At 32.1% G+C, this 25326-nt stretch overlaps 1 protein-coding gene across 1 annotated transcript; it reads left to right on the forward strand.

Annotated features, from left to right (window-relative positions):
* The first annotated feature begins 543 nt into the window (after positions 1–543).
* Positions 544–24556, forward strand: cold (coiled). The gene is made up of 4 exons (XM_076457180.1): positions 544–829; positions 2880–2999; positions 9880–10058; positions 20356–24556. Exons 1-4 carry the CDS (start codon positions 772–774, stop codon positions 20437–20439), a joined length of 441 nt encoding a protein of 146 aa, XP_076313295.1. The 5' UTR covers positions 544–771; the 3' UTR covers positions 20440–24556.
* Positions 24557–25326: the final 770 nt, after the last annotated feature.

Here is a 25326-nt window from a genome sequence, read left to right on the forward strand (position 1 = left end):
CATGTCACATCAAAACGTTTTTGTACATATTTCCTTTCCAAAAGCCATTATAGTTATTATAAAAGTGTTCGTACCGCTCTCTTGAAAGAACAATTTTATTTGTGTATAAGCTGGAGTACCTTTACTCTGGACGGAAGTTATGTAAGTTCATGAATAATGAGATATTATTTTAGGACATCAAAATTTGTTTTCATTATACGTAATTGTAAAGAAAAAACGTCCATGAAACCTCAAAACCTAAATCTGAAAAAAATGTACGTACTCCCGCATAGACCAAACAAACCTCCATAATTTTTATATAAAGATCTATCCACACTATGCGAAGAAGTTTCATGGATATCCAATAGACGAAAATTATATGTATTTATTCAGATACTATTGTACTTAAATTTATATGAAGATTGTTAAAATTAATTATATTTAAAACTGGCCTCTAATTAAGCAGTTTTATAAAGAAAACACTATTAATTATTTTATAAATATGGTGTACAATTTCCGACTTTAGTGGGTGTTAAGTTCTTGGAGTCACATACCTATGATATCGAAGTGGTATCAACCAAACAGGTAGACTAAGGTGTGGACGCATGATGGGCGGAGTTTTTGTTTTGAATGTCGTAGATTTAATATTATTCGTTGAAATGTTGTACGTAATATAAATTTTACGTGTTATTTTACCTTCAGTAATTATTATCTCCACCTTTTGTTGTTGATTGGTATTTTGTATTTTGCTTTAGACACGACTCTTGTAATAATATAAGTGTTTTTGTGAAAATGACAAATCTGAATTTGTGGTGCACTATTATTTCGTTTTTTATCATCTCAACGTCAGGTAAGACAAAGATAATCAAGATTAACTACTGAAAGTTTTAATTAGCGTGAAAATGTAATCTAGAGAAATAAAGCGTTATGCAACTTACGTCGTAATATAACTGACTAGGCCTATTAAAGAACATTACTGAATTTCTATTTATATCAAAATTTATTGGCGGACATGTTACCACTTAAATAAGTGATCATTATTATACTTCTAATTGAGTGTTGTTGCCAACATAGTGCTCTGTTTGATTTTATCAAGCTACAATTGATTTATTATTAAGGAGGAAGAAAACTAAAATTTGTGATTAAAAATCACCTAAGCTGCAGTTTATCAAACAATCCAGGCCTACGAGTTTTTAATGCTAATAGACTTTAAATCAAATACGAGGTATAATGGTAGCCTGTCGTTTGGTGTACTTCACCTTACGAGTAACGGAACCATGTGTCATGACTGTGCCTAGAACAGTGGAAATTTATTTTTATTAATTTATGTCTGTCATTTTCATTAAAATCAAATTTTTGGTCTTAAAAGGAATTCAAACTAAATAAAATATGATTATCATTAGATGGGCTAGTTTTGTAAACCATTTACATATTTGCTCGCTTACGTGCCAGTATTAATACATTTAATTTTTGGAATCCATCTTCTTATGGATTATTTTGAATGTAATAATTATGTTATCCCACCTCTTCAGTTACATCATTAACATAAACAAAAATAAATTTATAAACATTGCTTATCACAACCTTAATTATTCTTATAGCCTTAAAAACTGGGTTTCAATATCCAGGGTAGAAATAGCACAGATAGTTTGTTGTGTAAGTTTGTGCTCAACAAAAAAAAAAAAAAACAAATAGTGTAACCTAAGAGAAACTAAGTAAAGTTGAAGAGGAAAACGTCTTGGTTATTAATTAATGAGGAATATGGAGTTTTAGGTTTTATACATAGAAATATTATTTACTGGTTGAAGGAGGTCATCAGTTTACTCAATCAGGTACTAGTTAGATTTATATTGTGTTTAGTTATCATTACTGTATTTAGGAAGAGATGTTGAGTCTTGGAGTGGTTTCAGAAAATATCTCTGTATTATTCCATATATGGGGATATATTGAAATATACTTGCATGTTTATGCTGGTTTGGAAGAGCTTGGGGGGTTATGATTAAGGTTTTTAAGATAATTATAGTTCATAATTCCAGATTACATTGTTATAAAAAAGAAACCAAAAAAACTTCAGTCAGTAAGCCTAATGGACAAGAGTTTTAGACATGGAAAAGTTGGACACAACGTCAATTACATTTTTACATCTGTGACATAGTTGGATTGTGGAATAATTTGTCTTCCACTGTCATAGAATTTGCAACATTAAAGGAGTTTGAAAAAAATTGAATATTTTAAAGTGAAGAATTAGATCTTTTATAAATGCATAAATTTGTAATCACAATACTTGCTGACATTATTTAAGGTACAGAATTGTTTACAAGAGGGTCAGTACATTTTACTTGGAAACCTTGTCCCTAGATACTTGTTTATACAGTTGTTTTTGTCATATGTTTGTGTGAACCTACAGACTTCCATCTGCTTTGACATTTGGACAGAATTGATATTTTCACTTAAATGATGTATGTCTCGCATTGTATGTTGGAAAATAGTGAGAATGTGATCATTTCCAGTGTTAAAAATGAAAACCTTTTGACCTGACTGCTGAAATATAAAGTTAAACTGTACTTGTGACAATGCAAAACAAAATCCATATGCACATTGATGTAATGTTAACTATTCCAAACAATGAAACAAACGAGTAAAATAAATGATAGGTTTTCCCTTTTTAAATAGATTTGTTTAGCCAAGTCTATCTTGCCTCTTTTTGCCAAACTACAGATCATTTGCTCTTGCATAGTACAAATGTCTCCAAAATTTTTTGAGGCAAATTTCACAGGGTCTGAAACTTTTCTGTTTTTCTATTCAATAAAACTTACGATTAACTTGATTTACTAGAACATTTATGTCTTGAAGCAGCCGTTAAACAAATTACTTAAGATAAATTTGTTTCTTGTTGACAGTTTTTGCTCTGGAGTGTTATGTTTGCACAAATCAAGAAAACAATGAAGACAAGTGTGTAAAAACAATAAAAACTTGTGAACCAGTGGAAGAAAGATGCCTCTCTGAAATCAAGTGGGGAAGTAAGCATTTGTTGTAATTTACTTGTGACTTTAATTGACAAATTGAAACAATTATGATAAAAGAAACTATTGTGTTACATTCCACTAAGGAGTGTAGGATAATGCTTTGCTCTTAAATTATTTTTCAGTTGTTTTTAAATGTATGTATACTGTTTAATATCCAGAGTTCAAATTTTAGTTTGTTATATATATAACTGAAACAATAGACCTTTTGAGTTACACAAGTGTTAATATTTCTCCCTGCTTCTTTCACTTAATTGTTTTGCACATTAATCGGCCAGAAATTAAAGTAGTACTGTGTAAAGACATAGGTGTAAGTCTAATGTAGTTGTCAAAAAGTTGAACAATCTTTAACCTCCTCGGTGTTCCATATTTGTATCTTATGAAACTTAACAGTTTTCAGTTATTCCAGAAGGTCATAATATTATGAACAATAGATCATTAGGTCCTTGAAGGCTATCTCTGTTTGCTCTTTGTCTGAAATATAAAATTTAAATTCACCTTTTGTTTTAAGGAATTCATCATTCTCTCTCAATCTCTTGTGAAGTGCTAATTTGTTACTACTGGTGGCAGTTAATTCTTTCAGGATATTTGTTGTACAAAAAGAACAACTATTGAGAAAAGAATCTTTTTTATTTTGTCTATTTTAAGTCTTAATATTTATCCTGTTGTTTTCAGAATACAATGCAAAGAAATCAAAGCCTTTACTTAATTAATAATTCCCTGGATAAACTTGTAAGATACACTGAGGCCTTCTTTTTCCTAAAAGTAAATGATATGCCAACCAATTCTTTCAAGATAATTCTTTTATTTCAGAAATAATTCAAGTAGCCTTCCTCTGAATCTCTTTTCATTGAGTAAATACCCTTTCTTAGGTAATGAGGTTGAAACTGTAAACAGTATTTTATGTGAAGCATAACTACTGATTTGGATGAGGAGATAACTACCTCTAAGGTAACTCATGATTCATTTTGAAAGTGGAAGTTAACTTTAGTAGCTGTCCAATCCTCAGGCAAGTGTTCACTTTCTATCGACGTACAAAAAATATGAGAAGCCTATCTGTTTTGTCTTTGAACTCATTTCAAATCTTGAGAAGAAACAAAACGGAGTATTGTATCATCTCATATTACTCTCTAATCAAACATTTCCCTTAGTGTACCTCTATATTTAAATGCCACATACCCTTCATGTAGACTATTGTAGCTTATAGTAAGCTTTTTATTCAATCCATCTAACCAATTTGAAGACGTGAATCAAGGCCTATCCTGACTCGCATAGTTCCAGTTTTAAATTAGGGAATGTGCTCATTTCATATCAAAAGAGAACCCATACTAGTACTTTTTCCTACACCACTTTTGGAAATTTTATTTGGTAATAAGAGACAAATTAAACACTTTCTGAAACAGTTCTATACAAAGCAGGTACATGTTTATAATTAAAACTAAGGTATCTCGCATGCACTACCTTGCATTTATTAAAATTAAAAGCTATCTGGCATTTATCTTAACTTATCAGATAAACTGAGCATTCTCTTGACAGCCAGCAACACCCAAACTATTAATATCACAAAATAATTTAAATAGTTTATTGACTGTTCCTGTATTTGTGTTATTGAAATAAGGGAGAGAGTTCTAACAGTAAACTGTGAGGTATCCCACTTATGACATAAATCTAGGTTCACTGAACTCCATGTTTAATAACCTATTCCATCCAGTCACTTTTATTCATGAGTCAACCTTTCTATTAAATGTTTGTTTTTTTTAAACAAACCTATGGTACAACTTGTCAGATGCTTTCTGAAAATTTAGATACACCAAGTCTACACATGTACCCTCATCTACATAAGCAGTGACCTTTTCAAAGAAAAATAATGAAAGATTATAAAACAATATTTTTCTCTAGCAAAACCATGCTTTTGAACAACAATTTCAACTCTGTTAAATGACCTTACAAAACTGATGTAAGACTAATAGACTTGTAATCACTGGGACATTTTTTATAATCTCTTAAAAAAAAAAAAAAGTATTAATTAGGTCCCAACCTTTTGTCACTTATCCAGTATTCAAAGGCTTAGAAAAATAGTAACCAAATGGCTCGGGTACCCAAACCATAACGGTCTTCAAAGCCCTCGGAAATATATTATCCAAGCTAGAAGCTTTATCATTGTGTAACCTTCAGAACTTTCTTCACTTGTTTATATTTAATGTGATTGCAACATGTGACTTTATTTTCATTTAGCTGTTTTTCAGATTGAAGAATATTGCTTAAATTGTCATCAGTAAAAATTGAATAAAAAGTAACCATAATAACTCAGTCAATTATAATCATCAGATACGAGCTTCCCTGTATCATCAGGTTCTACTACCATCCTCGTGCCTTGCTTACCATTAATATATTTTTAAAAGTCTTTATATTAATTTTTACATTTACAGCCATTCTTTATTCATGTACTTTTTTGATTTCCTGCTTGCTCTTCTATAATTCTCTAAATTTTCTGCTCAAGGAGTCAATTTAAACATTCTAAATATGTTGTTTTCTTTAATTTTATCTTTTTATATCACTTTTCAGTTAATCTACCTCCTTTTTTTTTTCATAAAGAACATCTTTTCAATATTTTAAAAATCTTCCATATTTGTTCAGTATCTCTAATTCAATTGCACAATTCAAAATAACAATTGTCACACCCTTTCAGAACATGCTTTTTTGAAATTCCTAAACAAAATTTCATTATTCCTTATCTCCATATTTAGCAAAACATCAAACTTAATTGAGTGATAAGAACTGGTAACCAAATGTTCTGCAATCTCCACCTGGACAGTCATTTCTTTTGTAGAAGTTAAATCTAAAATAGCATTGTCCTTAGTAGTTTCTCTGTCCAGTTGCTAAAGAAAACTATTCTGAATGGTTTATAAAATCTGTGCTAATTTTCATTTCCCAATTTATATATTTCGAATCAAAGTCCCCCATAATTATCACTTGTCTAACAGTTGAATAATTTTTCTCAGTTGTTTCTCAGTTTCATCTGGTCTGGAACAAATTCTGACTAAAAGGTTTTTCTCCTTATCTGCTAACAGGAACCTAGATAGATTCAAACTGTTTACTATTATTTTTTGACATTCTCAACTTGAACAAGATGTAACTGATGTTTTACATACAAGGCCACTTCTCCCCTTCTTTTTAATACTCTATTTCTGTTAAGTAATCTATAATCGTGTGTTTTGAATTTATTAAAATTGTTTATATTTAGCCAAGTTTCAGTTATTCCCATTATATCAAAATCCTCTGTTCCAATTAGTGCTCAAAAATCTCCTATTATATTTCTTGTATTTCAATTATTACAATGTTATTAGCAGTCCCTTCCCTATATCAAATAAATTTTGTGACTACTCTTACCTATGTTATTAGCTCTTATGTGCACTACAGAGAATGCTTTACTGCTAGCACCCTTCACTATATCACTTGCTCTGTCGTTGGTATCTTCCACCTCTATTCTTGGATATTATATTGTAATTCTTTTCTCCGTGTTTACCCCACAGATCATCCTGATCACGTATTGTACTAATCACCTGTAACTAACCTCATATATTCCTTATCTATCCCTTTTGTTCCCCCGTCTAGTTCCTCATCCGCACAAGCTAAAGACTGAAACCTGTTACATAATAGGAACCTACTTAGTGTAATTAAATGTTAATTCTAGCCCTGTTGGTACTGTTTTTAGCTTCCGAAAAGTTATCCTTACTTGATGTATGCTTTGCATGTAAAACTTAAGTTCTTGTTGAAATTAGCAGTTATCTCTCACAATTCACCCTTCTTTTTATCTGTTGACTCAGTTGTAATAAGGAAAGCATCAAATTTCTCAACACACAAAAGAGAAATTATTTGGTCTAAATATATAGGAAAAAACTTGCTTTCAAGTAGTGTTTAACACAACCTTCTCAGAAAGTGGACAGTTTTAAGAATTAATACTGTGATTACTATCTTTGGACCTTTTATTGAACTTCATTGTTAAGTGAAATTTGAATATATTATCGATTTAAAAAAAAAAAACAAAAAAAAATAGTACAAGTAAATTACATAGTAACATTACTAAAAGGCATTACAGAGCATTGCAGTGTGTCTGTAATTATACATTTTTAACATACTGCATGTTACTATTATTTTGAACAGCCATTTAATAATAGGTAATAATGCACATATTGGTCGAACTTGCATGTGGTTTTACACAAATATGATTTCATTATATTGTCACAGTTTTAAAGGCTATGGTCATATAAAATTATACTGTTGTATTTAATACATTGTAGAAATTAAAGAGCTACTTGTTACTGTAAGACTGATTTAGTATGTATCAGGTCATCCTTTAAGTAATGTCTGATTTTAGGTTCAGAAAAAGAGAGAGGATTTCGAGCACTTTTAATGTTAATTAATCAATAATGTATGTTCCGTAATTATTAATTACTTCCTGCCAACAATTCACAAGCTTCTGAATGCCACTTCTATAAAATTCGTGGAGTTTAGAGGAAAAGAATGTAGAGAGGGTAGTTTTGACATCTTCATGTGTTCCAAGTTCTTTTCCATCAATATAGTTCTGCAGACTTTGGAGTAGATGATAATCAGATGGGGCAAGGTCTGGAGAATAAGGAGGATGTGGAAGTTTTTCCCAATCTAACTCCACAATCTTTGCAGATGTGATCCTTGCTGTATGGGGCCATGCATTATCCTGGTGTAGCACAACACCTTTGTGACTGATCAAAGCAGGCCTCTTTTCTTTCAGTGCAACATTCAAGTGCCCTAACTGTTGACAATAAAAGTCTGATGTAATCGTTACATTGAGTGGTAGCAACTCTTAGTGGATCACACCAACAATATCCCACCAAACACTTAAAACATTCCTGAAGTGGAGGTCCATTTTGGGCTGTGCTTTGGCTAGTTTACCTGTACTGAGCCATTTTCTGTGGTGCTTAACATTTTTATAACATACCCATTCTTCATCTCCAGTCACTAACCTGTCTTAAAAAAAGAAAGAAAGGTGTTATGTTCACAAGAGTGCAGAGAAATGCAAATGCCCACTCGTGCTCTAAGGTTGGCTTCTGTCAAATCGTGGGGGGATCCATTTTCCAGGTTTTGACACCATTACAAGGTGTTGCAGATGATGTTGAATAGGTTGAATTAAGGTTCTATGCCAGTTCTTCAACTGTTACAGCACAATCTTCATCAAGTGCAGCTAGCTAGCAGCAAGTCATCATTAAACTCAACAGGACGACCTGAACGTGGTAACTTAAGCTGTAGTCACCTGATCTGAACTTCTGAAACTACCTTTGGCATTTTCTTTCATTGAGAGACTGTATCATAAACACCTTGAATGTTTCATGTAGTTTCTGCTGCACAATTGCCTTTTGTAAACTCGTGAAACATCATATGCCTAATGTGCTCCATAGACACATCCATCTTCATAAGAGTTTATTTGATTTAATGATCTAATAAGTTGAGTTAGGTTAGTTTCTTTTGTTTGTTTGAACATTTTTATACACATCTTACTACATATTTTAGTCATTACAGCCTTCTACAAAGACAGAAAAGATAATGCATTTTCTGTATTAACTTTTCAGACATTACTTATGGAATGGTCTGATATTTAACAAATACATTTTGTGGAAGTGCATGGTCTTAAGCGTTTATGATGGAAGAGGTCAAATTTAATCAAAATTCATACCTTAATAGAAATTCATCCTTTTTTATACATTTAACAAACATCCCAGAAGGTGTATGCAGTGAAAGTCTTTTTCTAATGATATACAATTGCTCTTGGATCTGAATATAGTATATAGACCTCGTATTCAGTAAACGATCTTTGTCATTATCCAAATGTAACCATGGAAACTGTTCAAGTAAATCATTGCACTTGGAAACCTTGTTCAGATACACTGTTGTACCCAGAAACTAAAGAATTGACACACACACACAAAGATAAAATTAGTAGTGGGTGTAACCAGAGAGTTGTCTTCCCTTGGTTAAACAAATACAATAGCAATATCTGGTTACTTATTAGTTGAAATAATCAAAGTTGGTAATAATCGGAAATGTTACATTTGATTGGTATATTACTTGTGACACTAATCAATGTAACCTCTGCTCATAGGTAATTGATTATATGAATTAAATTGCCTAGAATTCTTGTTCAGGTATATCAATGTATTTGGGAAACTATGTTCAGATGTATTACTGAAGTAAATGGTTTCATCTTCCATAATATTTCCAAATATAACTATTATATTTAGTCTTGGTGAATAATTTAAATTTTTACAATAAAACTAATTTTTTGTTTTGAAGTACAAAATGTAATTATTAGTTTGTTCCCTTAAAACCTGTAACAGTTTTATTGTCTTAAGTTTTACAAGTTCCACAGTAATTTGTGTTCTAAAAATGAGTTGTTTTTTTTCTCCATCACGTACACATTTTTCACAAAATTTATGTACTTTTACACAAGTGAATTGTTTTTATTAAAATTTGGTCATATTTTATTATGCTTAATGTATTAACAACTAGCAGCCATAGATTTCTCTAAAACAATTGAACTGTGTCTTGTCAATCATTTTTAAAACCCAAACATAATAAAAAAAAATTTCTTATGGTGAATGAAATAATAATTTGATCTAAGTAAGTTTTTTTTTTCATAACTGATTTTAAAAAAATTCTTATGTGATAGAAAAAAAAATCAATATATGTAGCTATATTTTGGAAAATCCATTATTAAACCCAAAACAACTTTTATGAAGCTTGTATTTGCAAGTCTGTTTTATTTGTGTATATTTTATAATAATCACTGAAGCAACCTGTTACATGATTGATACAAGTATTTGTTCAAATACAATAATTTTAGGTACACCTTACTGGGCACCATCTGGAGAGAAACAGTTCTATATCACCAAAAGGTGTGCTACAGGAAATGTGTGCGAGGAATATGAAAGAAATGTCAGTAAACGCTGTGACAAAATATGGTATAACGACTGGGAGTGTGTGGAGTGTTGTCATGGTGACCGTTGTAATTATTATGTAACTGTAAGTATCTAGTTACAAACTAACTTTATTAGAGTTGCTTTAACTTACCATCAAGAACTTTCTAAGACACTTATTTAATAAATACCATCACATGAGTAATAATGACTGAATGTAGGCCCACCATTGACATTTATGTAGTATCTGTTGCAATACAGCTCATTGGTCTAGGTTTCTCTCAAAAACATTTATCTAATCAAACTTTTATTTATAAACCATAGAGTATTAGTGTAGTGATGTATTTTGAATAGACTAGGGTGAAAGTCATTCTTTACTTTCTTATAACCCAAAGGCTCACAGTGAAAATCCAATCAAATGCATAATGCTGTGTTTACTCTTATCATACTTGAATCTCTCTTAAGCATATATATCAGTGCTGTCAAGTTTTGTTCCATTCCCATGTCTTGCTTCATACATGAGAGTTAATACATCTGTGTGGATTTCTGTACATGGTGAGGGGACCTCCTGGGGAAAGTTCTTTTCTTTCACTTCACCTCCTCTTGGATCTAAACATCTGCACATGTGTTTGCCATGTATGGCAACCTGTGAAGGGGAAGAGAGGATCCTGGTGATTGAATGGTCTGACTCTAACACACTACTTTGGCCTTGAATACCTGTAGATGGGTGGCCTTGGGGTGGTTTCCCTACAGTCAGTCAGTTGGTCCTCTTGGGCTATAGTCAACCAAGTACCAGTGTTGGATGTTCTCAGCAAGTATTGTGGACACTGCACCTGATGCTGATGTTTGAGTATACTGCTCGGGAAACCCTGGCATTGCTGCAGTGTCCTTGTTTGGCATTGTAATGCCTTCTTGCTTTGCTCCATAGTGAGTGGGGTTAGTGGGCACCAAAATATTCCTTTTTTTTTTTAAATTGTGGATCCTTCAAATAAAAACTTTTAAATAAAATTAGTGAAAAACAGTCTATAGATAAATGATCACATCTTGAAGATTCTGAGCAGCAACCTTCAACATCTATAGCACCTGTACCTTGTTTTCTTATGCTACATTCTCTTTCAGGCAAATCTTTATGGCAGATGTCTCCCTTTTTCATTCAGAAGGGACTTGCTGGCTCTTCAAAATCAGTAAAGAAGCTTCGATCTGGTGACATATTAGTGGAAACATCCACATCTCAACACAATGAACTCCTCTTGCATTCAAACACAGTTGGGGATATACCTATTGAGGTTACACCTCATGCTACTTTGAATTCATCATGAGGAGTTATTGTTGAGAGGGATTTGAAGAAGAACGTCCCTAAGTCAGAGATTCTTGCTGGTTTCTCTACCCAAGAGTTTCTGCAGTAAGGCATATCTCCACTTGCAGAGATGGAATTATGATGCCGACCAGTGTCCTCATTCTGATATTTACATCACTGCATCCACCTTCCACCATCAAGGCAGGTTATCTTAATTGCAAGGTATGGCCTACATTCCAAACCCTCTCAGATATTTCCAGTGTCAACGGTTCAGTCACTCAAAGATATGGTGTCATGATTCCTTGACATATGCTTGTTGCAGTGGCAAGCACCATGATGGCTATGAGTGTGAAATGGACCCTCACTGCATCAACCACAATGGATCTCACCCATTCTACTTTCATTCTTGCCCTAAATGGTTGGAAGAAAAAAGAGGTACAGTGTGTGAAAACAATTCAAAACATTACTTACTCTGAGGTTCAAAAGTTGCTGTCCACCATTTCATCTTGGATGTATGCTGTTGCACTTTGTTCCACTACTACAGTGGGAATCCAGATGGATCTCTCTGTGCCTCCAAAAGAATCTTTCTCAAACTAAATAGTCTTTTGATTTCCATGGTTGAAAATTTGAATCAACGTCAACACCCATTTCTGTTCCTAACATACATTCCAGCAAATACCAAGATCCACTTCCTTTGGTTCCAGGTATGGGCATTTCCTCAGGGACATCTTCTTCTCCCATCCCAAGATGCAAAATGATCATTCATTTCTGTCCTCAGTCACTGTATTCAAGGCTGGTGTCCGTGCCAGTTGGCAGTCGACTTGGAGTGAGCAACATGAAAACAAGCTTATCCAAATAAAATTCTCTATTGGACTTTGGCCATCTTGCTCCTGTAAGGATCAGAAAGAGGAAGTTGTTCTAACTAGACTACACATTGGTCACAGTGTTTTAACTCGTTTTCTTTTCATCTGGGACTGATGCACCATTGTGTTGTCTGTGTAACACTCGGGTCACAATGAGCCACATTTTACTGTCTTGTTATCATTGAGAGTTGTAACCATTTTACCCATGTTTTGTCCTAAGGTTTATCCCTAATATTAAACAGTGTCATTGGCAATGATGACACTGTCCACCTTACAAATGTTTTTAGTTTTTAAAGTCCATTAATCTTTTTAATTTATAAATTAGACCTTTTTTGTAATGTGATTTCTTTCAAGAATTGAAGTACAGCTAGTTCAGTTTAAAATTAGAAAATAGTTGTAACATCAAATAATTTGAAACCAGGACTGGGAAGGCCAACTTCAGGTGTCTAAGTTTGAACTTACCTGTAAGTCATCCTGGCGAGTTATAATATTTTAAATTATACTACAGGAAGTCTTTTAAAACTTGTATTACTTTACTTTCTGAACAAGGCCATAATGTCACATAACTCAACCAGGACTAGAAAGACCAACTTCATGTGACTAATGGTGGTTTTTTGATCTACCTGTTAGTCTTCCTGGCAAGTTATGATAATTACATTTATGCTACAGAAAGTTCTTTACAACTTGTATTACTGTAGTTTTTCTCTTACTGCTGTAGACTAGATGTAAAAATTGGATTTAATGTTATTTAAGTTTTTAATTTAAAAATTAAACTTTGTTTTGTTTTACCTTAATTTCCTTTTATGAATTTTACTAATTTTACTTTAATTTCAACTTTTAACTGGATGTTTGGTGCATGTAGCCTAGTTGCTTTGCACCATAAAACACCAAACCAACCAACCAGAGTTAACACATAATCTAATCAAAAATATTGTTGGTGTGGAAAAAACAGTTGAGAAAAAAAAAAAAAAAAGGAATTAGCATGCAACATAAAGGAATAAAATAAAAATTGACAGCCCAACTGGTAACTGCACTTGTAGCATTGATGAAAATATTACAGCAATTATTCATTTATTAATTAGCAAAACTGCACTTTCTTTGTCCAATTTTGGGTGTGATGGTGGGTAAAATGTGTCCCAGCTAACTCACAAATCCAGTATTTGCTGCACATTGAATCCTTTTTTGTTCACACTTTTTTTCTTGTTTAAACCTAAGGTGGTTTTGATTAGATATCATGACGTTTTGTCAATACACACCAAGAAAAAAAGTGACACTTGATAGTAACCAACATTAGCTGAAAGCTACAAATTGTAATATAGTTTTTTGGGTCAAACCGGTACTTATGAATCTTTCATCTGGTAGTTTTGTTGCTATAAGTTAGCTATCTTTTCTCAGACAACAAAATAAAAACAGTCCACTTTTACTCTCAGGTAAAACTGTAGTAAAAATATTGCTGATAGCTCGCATCACTTTGTATATGTGTGGGCTGAAGGTTTGTTAAATTTGAGCAATATTTGTTGAGTAACTTTGTACATATGGCCTATACTTACATCAAATGAACTCCTAATTGTAGTTTATGAAAATATGTCAATGTACTAAATTTCAAAACAAGAGAAAAATCCAGAAAAAAGTTTAATGTTTCTTTGTCTCCCCCCCCCCCCCATTAAAGTTTTCATACTTTTGGTGTGTAGGGGGGGGGGGGAAGAAAAATGAAATTGAATTTGTTTTATATCCTTGGTATTTCTTCATGAACCAATATAAGAGTTTCATTTACCACCATCTGAGCTACAGAAGGTGGAACTTCTGATAATGATGCACAGTGTCTTGAAGCAGGACACACTACCGTGGGTCTTGATGTACAGTGTAAAATAGTCACTGTGTATGAAGTTTGTCCATCCTTATTTTATTAATAATGATGCTTCTTTTCTTACTTATTGGCTTTTAAAATGAAGATTCCATTAAAAAAAACCACTGTCCAGTGAAATTAAAATGACTAAAATATTGCTTGCTGTAGAATGTCATGCTCAGGAAAAGTATTTCACCTAGCATTGAAGTCACACTTGGCCAATAATACTGATGTTCGTGTTCTAAGATGTCAGCTGAAGACAAACAACAGTTAAAAAAAAAATGTCATTATGATTTTAGTGACAGTTGTTTTTTTATGATTTTTTTCCATGTGAAGTATATTTCCAAACCCCATGCTTGAAAGTTTGGCATTTGAAAGTATACTTCCTGACTTTCAAGTTTAGACACATTTCTCTATTCCAGATGTTATAAAAGCATAGAGTTTCTGGAGACATTGCCTCTAGACCCTAACAGGAGCCCTAGGGCAAGCCTGTGGACCCCAACCCTGTAGTTGCTGTCTTTGGCACTATTGTAATATTTTCTACTTTTATAGTATTCAAAATCACTTTTGCAACTTGTGCAATGAACTGCTTGTTCAGTTAAATCACTTTTTAAGAATTTCAATTAATGATCAGTTATTTGTTTTGTGAATTTTAATTTTATAAATATAGTCATTGTAAACTTGATGCCAGTAGTCACAATTCATTATGGTTAACAATTTACTAACCATTCATTTGCCTGAGCCTTTATATTTAATATAGAATTTTCAATATGTATAATTAAGTCAAACCTATATGTTAGGTTAAATTACAGTACAAGACTATACTCTTCAATAACAATATGTAATGTATGCATTTTGACATTCAATTTAGTTTTCAAATAGAAATGTAATTACTTATAACATTATTACCACATTGATCACATTTGTCTGTTGAGTATGTGGACTATGAGCAAGTCCTATGACACTTTCCATGTTGGAAAGTCAGTTAATTCCACAAGTTCCCTCTATTAAGTGAAGACTGTCTTCTAACACTATAAAGGAACAACACTGGTGCAAGACAATGACCTTGTCTGTAATAATTTCTCTTAAACTGCTAGATTAACATCAATTTAGCAAGAGTACTTTAACTGGTAAGGAAGTTGTCCATTGTAACTTAGCTGGTAAAGTTTCTGTAAATTCTTTCTTCAGTGTTGTTGCTAGTGGATGTTATTGTCCCATAAATACTACCTGACAAGCATGGACGTTTAGTTTAAGCCAAACAATGGTGCCGTGGTTGGTCCTTGTTAACCCTTTTCCTACCACCTTAGTATAATATACAGCTCATCTACACATTGTACATGAATTTGCATTTATATAGTCACGTGTGCTGATGTTACATATCCAGTATAATTTTAATACAGCATGTGTATCTTCACAAAACCTGGTAACTTTTAGTAAAGATTACAAGTATTTTACATGCAAAAATTTAGATTTTTTAATGAAATATTTTTACAAGGGGTTTGTTTGTGAAACTAGTCTATTTCATTACTAGTCTGAGCCCAAACTATTATTCTTTTCAAAAATCTCAAATATTAATTGTGTAATCCCTAAAACCTCCTAAATAAAATTGTATACTTTATTTTCTATAAGTGTGGGGTCTGTCACTTGATGAACATCATAACCATCATGTAAAAAAAATGGGAAAGATAAATTATGCTTTTTTCTTTGTTAGAATGAGTACATATTTTAACATAAAAATACAAATGTTAAGTCTAAGTACTGTAAGTCCCATAATGCTATATATATTTACGTATATATTTATTTTTTATTATGTTGACCTTCCAGTCATGTCCAACTGACATTACGTAACTTGCATTGGTATAGTGCATGTGTAGTTATGATAAATATCCACACAGAGATGGACTGTACATCAGAAAATCTAATATATCATATAAAATGTGCAGGTTATGGATTGGCAGACCGGGGACCAATTAAAGAACAAAATAACTATCCACAGACAACAGATAAATTGCCCAGAATTGTGACAAATTGGACTGATTAAACATTTAGACCAATGTGCAAAGTAAAAACACCCAAAATTCAGTGTAATACCATTCTATAAGGTTGGAAAAGACTGTGAGGAAACCAGAAAAACTATGGAGAAACATTTTATCCATAAATATAAACCAGAATTAAATTAAATTCCTCTAAAATAGTGGTATGACTAATTTTTACAAATAAAAACTTTACAAATCACATGACTCTGACATTCTCATCAACAATCAAATATACTAATGTTCTGTATTTTCCCACCATCTTATAATGCAGTGTGATCAGTGAAGCATGACACACGTAACTGCAAATAAACGACCTTAGTACCATCATGTGAAGCTTTAATTTCTATATGGAATTCGTGATTAGTTCATTTTTACTTTGTGTGTGTGTGTAATATATATGTGTGTCTATATATATTATCTGTATGCATGTGTATGTATATAGATTTATTACTATTTAGAAATAAGTTATTAAACTTATTCTTCTATATTTTAAGAACTAAATTGAGAAGTAAAGCAAAGAATTATCTCTTCTTGTTACAACCTTTATACTTAGTTACTGCTGGACATGGGTTGCTGTGTCTTTTAAAATTTCATAGGTGGAGGATATCAAACAATTTTTCATAAATACAGTGGTACCTCGGTTTTCAAACTTAATCCATTCCAGAAGGCTGTTTGAAAACCGAATCAATTTTTCTCACAAGAAATACTACAAATTAAATTAATCCATTACAGACCTCCAAAAATTATGCATTATGAAGCATTTTAAGTAAAATTATTGCTTATTTATACCTGTATAATAATACTTGCATGCATAAAGTCAACCACAAAAACTATGAACACAATAATAAAAAAAAAAAATAAATGAAAATGTAACTGCACTTTACCTGTGCTGAGGAGAGCTGATGGCATAAGTGAAAGGTGGTGAGGATCGTGGAGAGTATGAGGGTCATTATTGTTTGGAATGGGAGTCACCTTCCATAAAAACGTCAGGTAACTCTTCTTCTGGGGTTCTTTCTCTTTTCTGTCTCTTTGCACCACTACAACCTACTTGAGACTCACTGGACCTATTTCTTACTAAAAACTTGTCTAATAAGGTTTTTTCTGCCTGCATTTTAAAATGTTTCTGAAATAAGACATGGTATTGTCATTGAAAAGGTTTATGCTGCAGTTTGCTACAGCTTTATCAGGGTAAAATTTTTCCACAAAACATTAACTCATCCCATTTTCCACACATTTCCTTGATTAGTGAACTAGGAACATCCTCCCTTCCCTCCTCCTCATCTGAAGACACTTCCTCATTTGCCTTCTGTTGCTGCTCCTTCTGAAGGTCTCTGAGCTCTTTCGTGGTGAGCTCAGTGTTGTGGTCTTCCACCAACTCCTCCACATCATCACCACTCACATTCAAGCCCATACACTTACCTAGTGAGACACTACCCTCAACAACAGGCTCAGCCTCAAAGCCTTCAAAGTCTCTATCTGCTACTGAGTCTGGCCACAATTTTTTCCAGGCTGAGTTCATGGTTCTCAAAGACACTTCCCTCCAGGCTTTGTCTATGATCCTCAAGCAATGGAGGATATTAAAATGATTTTTCCAGAATCTGGTTAACTCTGTGTCAGGGTCACTTCAAAGCACCTTTGAAACAGTGCTTTGGTGTAGAGTTTCTTAAAGTTCGATATGACCTGCTGGTCCATGGGCTGAGTGAGAGGAGTCGTGTTAGAGTGCAAGAGCTTTACCGTAATGAAACTGTACTCTTCCACCAACCCATATTCCAAGCCTGGTGGGTGAGCAGGTGCATTGTCCATCACAAGAAGGGCTTGGAGTAGCAACTGTTTTTCTGTGAGGTAATTCTTTACACTTGGGGCAAACACTTCATGGACCCACTCCATAAAAGATTGCCTGGTTACCCATGCTTTACTATTAGCCCTCCACATGACATTTAGTTTACTTTTCAGGATATTATTTTTCTTAAAAGCCCTTGGTTTCTCAGAATGGTACACAAGCAAAGGCTTAAGTCCCCACTTGCATTACTACACAACAATAGAGTTAGCCTGTCCTTCATTGGCTTGTGTCCTAGCAGTGACTTCTCCTTGGTGATGTAGGTCCTCTTTGGCATTTTCTTCAAAAGAGGCCTGTCTCATCACAGTTGAACACCTGTTGGGGAATAAATCCCTCAGCTTCTACATAGTCCTTAAATTCCCTAAAAAATTTATCAGCAGTGTCTTTGTTAGAACTGGCACCCTCCCCATGTCTCGCCACACTATGTATGCCACTTCTCTCCCTAAATTTTTCAACCCCTCCTCCCTACTAGCCTTAAAGGCATAACTTGTATCAGCACTCGTTCCAGGGGGTGTTTTTCAGGAGGTCAGCATGCAACTGCTTTCCTTTCTCACAAATGATGGTCTCAGAAATACTATCACCAGCTAACTGTTTTTCGTTTACCCATATCAACAACAGTTTCTCTACCTCTTCCATTGTTTGTGATCTTTATTTCGTAAGCACTGTCACTCCTTTTAAAACATCAGCTCCTTTGATGACCTCTTTATTTTTCAGTATGGTGCAGACTGTAGACTTTGCCATACCAAACTGAGTAGCAAGGTCAGACACACGAACACCACTCTCATACTTTGCTATGAGATCTTTTTTCACATCTATTATGGCTTTAACAACTTTTCTTTTTGATTTGCTGCTTTCATTATCCTTCTTTGACCCCATGGTGGCTTTTTAATCAGAATATTTAGAACAACAATAAAAAAAAAAAAAAAGAGAGAGAGAGAGAGAGAACATTCACAGCAGATTTTAGCAGGGGTGTGGACTGAGCAACAGGTGCAGGTAAAATGTTTTAGGCAAGCTTGGCATGGGCCAAAAAATTGTAATTTACGATTTGATTCCAAACTTATTGACATAAATTAATAAAATACCGATTCAATGAATTTTGAATGGAAGTCAACAAACAGTAACCTGACCTTTAATCCATGACCTGTTGCAAAAGGGTTAATTTCTGTATTTTGTGAGGACATCGTTAGCTAAATATTACATATGGTTATGGGCTTGCTACACTAAATATATACTGAAACCCACAACTGTATAGAACTACGTAACAAAAATAACTTCCTTATTTTGATGTAGCTTCACTGGTTGACAATAACCTCTTGCTAGACATTTGTAATTTTACCTTATGCTATAGTTTATTTTTCCCCTATGTCTCCTGCTATTTGTATTGTCAGATTTAAGTGGCAATGCACAGTAAGCATGCACAATGAAACATTTAATTTAGAAATGTTGTAAATATATTTTAAATAAGTTTTAAGTTTCTACCAGTAGTTGTTTTAAACTTTACATTATATAAGCAGAAATTGCTATTACAAAACACATACCTTATATTTTTCCCTTTAATACACATGTATAGAAAAGTGATATTAGACACACCCATGACTTTCACTTTGATGATTTATTATGGTTCCCTGTAACAAAAGTATAAATTTCTTTTGGTTCCCCAGTTTAATCCTTGTAGTCTTGTAACTTAAGAAATTCTATCTTTGAACCAGTTTATAGGTATGTCACATTTTCTGTCAGATGCACATTTTGAAATATAAAATCAGGGATTTAGAATGTTTTATGTAACTAAAAACATTCCTTAAAAAATTAAAAGCCAAATTTCAATAAGTGTAAAAACTGTGTAATTGTCTGCAAACATGGAAATTTTAAGAAGTTCCTTCAATATTCTAGCAGAATACCTGCTTAGTCTTATCCAAGTTGCATAACTAGTGGCATAAATGGGGTTCCTTCGCATAAGAGTGACTATCAACTGCAACTTTCATACAAATCTAAGACATTTTTATTCATCATCAGGTTTAGGAAAGCAAGACCAGAAAGAAACTTGTAATAAAGGTGTCTCTTACAGTCAAAATTTTTGTTTCTTTGTTCTATTATTCCTAGAAGGTGTTTAAAATTAAGCTTTTATCTTTACTGTCATTGTGAGACAGGATTAGAATATGAAAAAATTAAGCAAATATGATTTAACTTTGTTTTGGTGTGTAGTTTAAATTATTAGGTGCAACTTGTACACCACAGGTAGGATACGAGATTGAACATGTTGTATGGAGTGTGGGGAGAAAGGGTTTCATTCATAAAATTTTTTTTTTATTTGAGTATTGCTTAATTCTATAAGTGAGTATCGGCATGTTCCAAAAATAGTCCCATTGTAAAACATAATGTCAAATGACTAAAATTGGATTTTAACTTAAAATTGCTAAAATAAACCTGAAGATGAGAAGCTAACTGGCTGAATCTTTTTCTGGAATAACTCCTACCATATTTCTGTTTTTGTCTGTTTGTAATTCCTAATATTTTCTCATTGCAGCTAGCTGGTGTTTTTGAGAAAGGAAGCCTCCTGATTGTCACCATCTCTGCTGCTCTTGTACTAATCACAACAAAGCTTCTTTGATCACTTGCACAAATATTGCCTTCTGCTTCTTATAAGGCTGTCTTTTAAAGAAAGAATTTTCCAGAAGAATCTCGATATTATGTCAAAGGCAACATGCAGTGAACAATGCTATCATAAAGCATGTGTGCATGTGTGTGTTAGAATTAACTGAAGTTTATGGAAATAAGTTTGTTGTTGTGCAAGTAAAAAACAACAACATAGAGCATATTAAGTTTCTTATTGATCTTCCAGTTTCTGTGCTCCCAGAAACTTATTTTACAGGTGTGCATGAAGCAAAATAATAGTGCTTTTGTGGTACTATTTGTTCTTAAAGGATTTTTGTTGTTGTGAAATGATAATTTGTATTTTTTGTTTTTTTAATATTTGTTTTAGTTAATCAAGTTCATTACTGAAAAATTAGAAAAGCTGTTATTGTTTTCCACTAAAAGTGTCCTATCTCCCTCATATCTTCTTTTTGTTTGAGATATTTTTTATAGTGCATGTGATCTTTTACTTTTAAGGTGCAAATGTTTGATATTCTTAACAGTTAATTGTTAGATTATTTAAGTATAAAAGTGTGCATTGAGACAAAAATCATTTTTATTTTGTATTTATTGCATTTCTAAGTTTGCTTTGAAAGTTAATATAAATATTTGTATGATTTTGATATAAAGATGCTAATTTCTTTATAATACATGAAAGAAAGTTCATTTACAACAAAATTTTCAGACTTAGATCAGTTTGTGGAGAAATTAGAATCTCGGGAGTTATCATAACTTTAATGTGTAGGTATGTTTTCCAACAATGTGCAACTTACTTTCCTTTTATAATATTATTATTAATCTGTTTGCATTTATTGTAAAATGTGTTTCAGTAATTGTCTATGTATGTTGCAATTACACTTCTGTAATTAACATTGTATTTTGTACAACTGTTTATTTATAAATTAATGATTTAATTTTAATATATGACGGTATATGCTGATTTATTTCAGAATAATACATAAGGCTCATAAAACTTGTTTCAGAAAATTGAGCAGGTATTTCAAATTTAAACTATACATTAAGAGAACATTTTGGGTAATTTTGTTCTTGCAATGCTCCCAATAATTATTTGAAAATAAAACTCCAATATCTCTGGTAGAAAAGTTTACACCTTGAAATGTGTAAATTACTCAAAAGGCAAAACAATATTTTAATTTCTTTTCTCTTTTGACAGTAATTTACAAACTATGATGAACTACTAGCAATAATATTCTGAGAACATTCTCTGTGTATGTATAACAATGTTTTGGTAAAAGTTTTTCCTTGAAGAGCTCTCTTCATTTCTTAATTTTTGTTGAATCTCAACATAGTACAAGTTGTCTTATCACAAGATTTATTAGAGTAGGGTGTTTTGGATTATATTTGTCTAAACTTTGCGTGGATGTTAGGTGTATAATTGAAAACAATTTAAACCAAGAACCAGACATATCATTAATCATTCATATCAGTAGCATTAGAACTATAGTTCTGCACTGTTTTGTGTACTTTTATTACTTTGTTAATGTTTAAATAACTTAGAATGCAAGAATGTAAATCTGCACATTTGTGTGCATGTGTGTTTATATATATGACACCAGAAAAGGTTTTGTGATGCACATCTACTCCTGTGTTAGGACTTTTTGATTTAAAAAAACAAAAAAGCTTTAGGTATTCTAAGATGCAGTGTATTGCTAGTTAACCTAAAAGTACTAAAACATTATTGTTTTTAAATTTGTTTACTTAGCCTTTTAAAGTATATATACAATATTCACTTCAGTTGCAGCTCTTGTGAAACAGACATTTGTAATTACAGTCCAGCATTCTAATTTTGACTATTTTAGTTCATTTCTGTCCAGAGGGTTCTCTGATAATAAAATTATTCATGGCAGTTGTTGTACTGATAAATTTAAATTCTGTTCAACTGAGTATCATTTAGGGAAAGTGTATGACAGCAGATAGTAACACAAAACAAGAACAGAACATCTGAGAAACTAAAGGTTTTCAAATAATTAAGACTTAGCTTTAGATTTATGAGAGGAAGTATTTCTACTCTCCAATATTAACTTTAATACAACTCACTTGAAAGGCAAAATGGTGTTGTTTTATGTTAATCAGGCTGACTAGCTTTTTATATTTTTAACTAGTGTTTTATGATGTACTAGAAAAACTGTAATACTAAGTTTTTGTAGTGTTTGTATAAGCTATTTGTGTCATGTTGTAAATTATAAATGTACAAGGCAAGACTTGGTTTAGGTCTCAAAGAGCTCCTATGTAATATTTGTTTGAATATTTACAGAGTAGTTAATGTATGCAATTCTTTTGTTTTCTTGTGACTGCCTGATTAAGGAAAATGGTGAATCTGTTTATGCTGTCCTCAGAGTTTCATTAATATGAGAAAGTAAATAATGATAAAGCAATATTATGAGAAGGATAAAAACAGAATGAATATTTTGGTTATGGTACTTGTGTGCTTAACAGTGCTTGAAATTGTACCCTTGTACCCGGAAAATCAATAGGAAACTTGCATCTAGATTTACTGTAAAATTAGAGAACCAGTGAATTATAATTCTGTAATGCTCACCACAAAACCTGTATTTAGATGTACTGTGAAATAAAGCAGGAAAGCTGTATCTAAATACAGGCTTCCCACTGACAATGTATCTGACAGTAAAGAAAGAACTGACATTTATCAGTGCAATGAAATTCATCATAAGTTTTATCTAGATGTGTTGTTCAAATTCAACATAAATTCTCTTGCCATTATTTCTTTTGAAGGTCTGATTGATAGTAGTATTCCATATCAAAACACATGAACATATCAATTTCTTAATGCAAGTAAACAGATTTATTTAATACTAGAATTGAGGAAAATAAACATGACTGCAATTTTAAAATATTTCATACACGTGTATTACAATTGTGGACTTGCCAGTATTTTATGCCTTTACTAGTGAAACCAAAAGTCATTATAAACGAAATATTTATGAAATGTACAACTGTCTATTTTTCACACTTCTGAAATTATGTTTAGCAGTTTCAGGGTTTCCAAACTAAATTATGCTGTGTAAATGTAATAATTTTGGAAATATACCACTGACAAATCAGAATTTCAAATGGAACAATTTTGAGTGTATTAATCACTTTTGGTGTACATATTTGTGATGTGTTTTAGTAATGTATCAGATGATGTACATGTTATTTTGCGAAATGCTGAGAAAAGGGTTGTGGGTTAGTATTTTTGAGGTGTATGTGACTTGTTAAAAAGTACATTTTAAAATGCCCTTGTTAGTGGTTTTATAAAAATCTTGAGAAATATCATATCCCAAAATTAAAAAAAAAAAACAACTGTATATAGATTTGGCTCACATTATGAATTTTATCTGAACAAGTATGGTTTACTTCATGTGTACAGAATGTCATTTAATTTGAACTGTTTGTTCTCTTATTGTATTGAAGAGTGCAAGTCTTTCTTTATAGTTTTTATCTTTCACTAAAATTAATAGTGTAAAGTATCTGGCTTCAGAGTTGGTGTAACTTTGAGTTTTCTCAATATTCTTATAGTTATTTTTTTCTTTGGTGATGATAGTTTTAAAAAACTGAATATAAACAGTTTTTGAAGGTTCTGTGTTAGGTACATGATGATGTTGGTAACTTGAATAAATTTCTCTAGCAATGATTTTATATGTTAAAATACACTGATTGCAATAGATGTAATTACAAATGTGCCTTGTGTGGTAATAATATAGAAGTAGCAAATAATTTGCAAATGGTCCTTTGGTTTAATGAAAGAAATAGGTTATTGCATAACACTTTTACCAAATTTTTGACCTCTTGTACAGATTATTTCAAATTTCTTGTCCAATTCTGCCTTTTAATACATTGCCTTGAAGGAAACTTTTGTATTTTGTGGCTAATGCCTGTTGATGTGAATTTCAGTATTTGCTTTTAGAGATTTATGTGGGTGAATATTGTGGTTAATGGAAAAGTGTGTAATCAAGGTGTACCAGTTTGTTTGTTTTTTATTCATGATAGAGTTCACAATGTTAGAAACACTACTAGCACTAATGTATGTTTTATGCACATAAAAAAATGAATAAAATCATAACTTTTTTTAACATGTTGTTTTATATCCAAAAGGACTAACATTACATATAATACTAATGATTAAACACTAATCAAACATTTAAACTGTTTAAAATAAGATAGCAAATGAAAATGAATCCTTTCACAAAAGCTCACTTTATTTTTAACTAGTACTACCAACTTATGACAAAAATAGAAGTTTTTACTTTCATAAGCATCATATTATCAATAGACATGTTCTAAGATATTTTACTTTTTATTTTAAATATTTAAGTGGAGTTTATAATGTTGAATAATAGGTGCATTTCTTAAATAACATCAGTTTCACAATCCAAACACATCCAACACTTACTGTTTTGTTTTGAGAATAATACATGACTTGATGTATGCTTATTTATATAGTTTATCTTAGCAGGAATTTTTATTTAAGCCTAGTGTGATAATGTCTATCACAAAGAAAAATATGTAACTGCTTGGTCTTAAACGCAGTAAAATTATATTATTCATGTTGATGTTATAACACACAAGTTGAGTTTTATGAAATGTTTTATCGTTTACCAATGTATCGGCAGTAAGTTGACAGACTTATACAGTTAAAACCTGGGATTCAAGAGAGGGAGAAAATGTAGAAAGCTGTGAACTAAGAAAATAACCACCTTTTTCTCATTATATACAAGTATAGAGAAACCACAAATATTAACAAATTAATATAAGTGTGAAAGATATTTATCGAAAAAAATATTTTAATGCAAAATTAAAATGACATTTTTACTTGTGGCACGTTAGTAAATGGGTTTGTTAA

Source organism: Tachypleus tridentatus, chromosome 9, assembly GCF_004210375.1.
Source record: "Tachypleus tridentatus isolate NWPU-2018 chromosome 9, ASM421037v1, whole genome shotgun sequence".
Classification (NCBI taxonomy): Eukaryota; Metazoa; Arthropoda; class Merostomata; order Xiphosura; family Limulidae; genus Tachypleus; species Tachypleus tridentatus.

Bases quoted from the DNA above. Each gene is read 5' to 3' on its own strand.
- cold (XM_076457180.1), top strand. From the start codon at position 772: ATGACAAATCTGAATTTGTGGTGCACTATTATTTCGTTTTTTATCATC. The intron at 3,000-9,879 runs GTAAGCATTTGT...CAATAATTTTAG, and splicing joins CTCTGAAATCAAGTGGGGAA to GTACACCTTACTGGGCACCA. The intron at 10,059-20,355 runs GTAAGTATCTAG...TTCTCATTGCAG, and splicing joins GTTGTAATTATTATGTAACT to CTAGCTGGTGTTTTTGAGAA.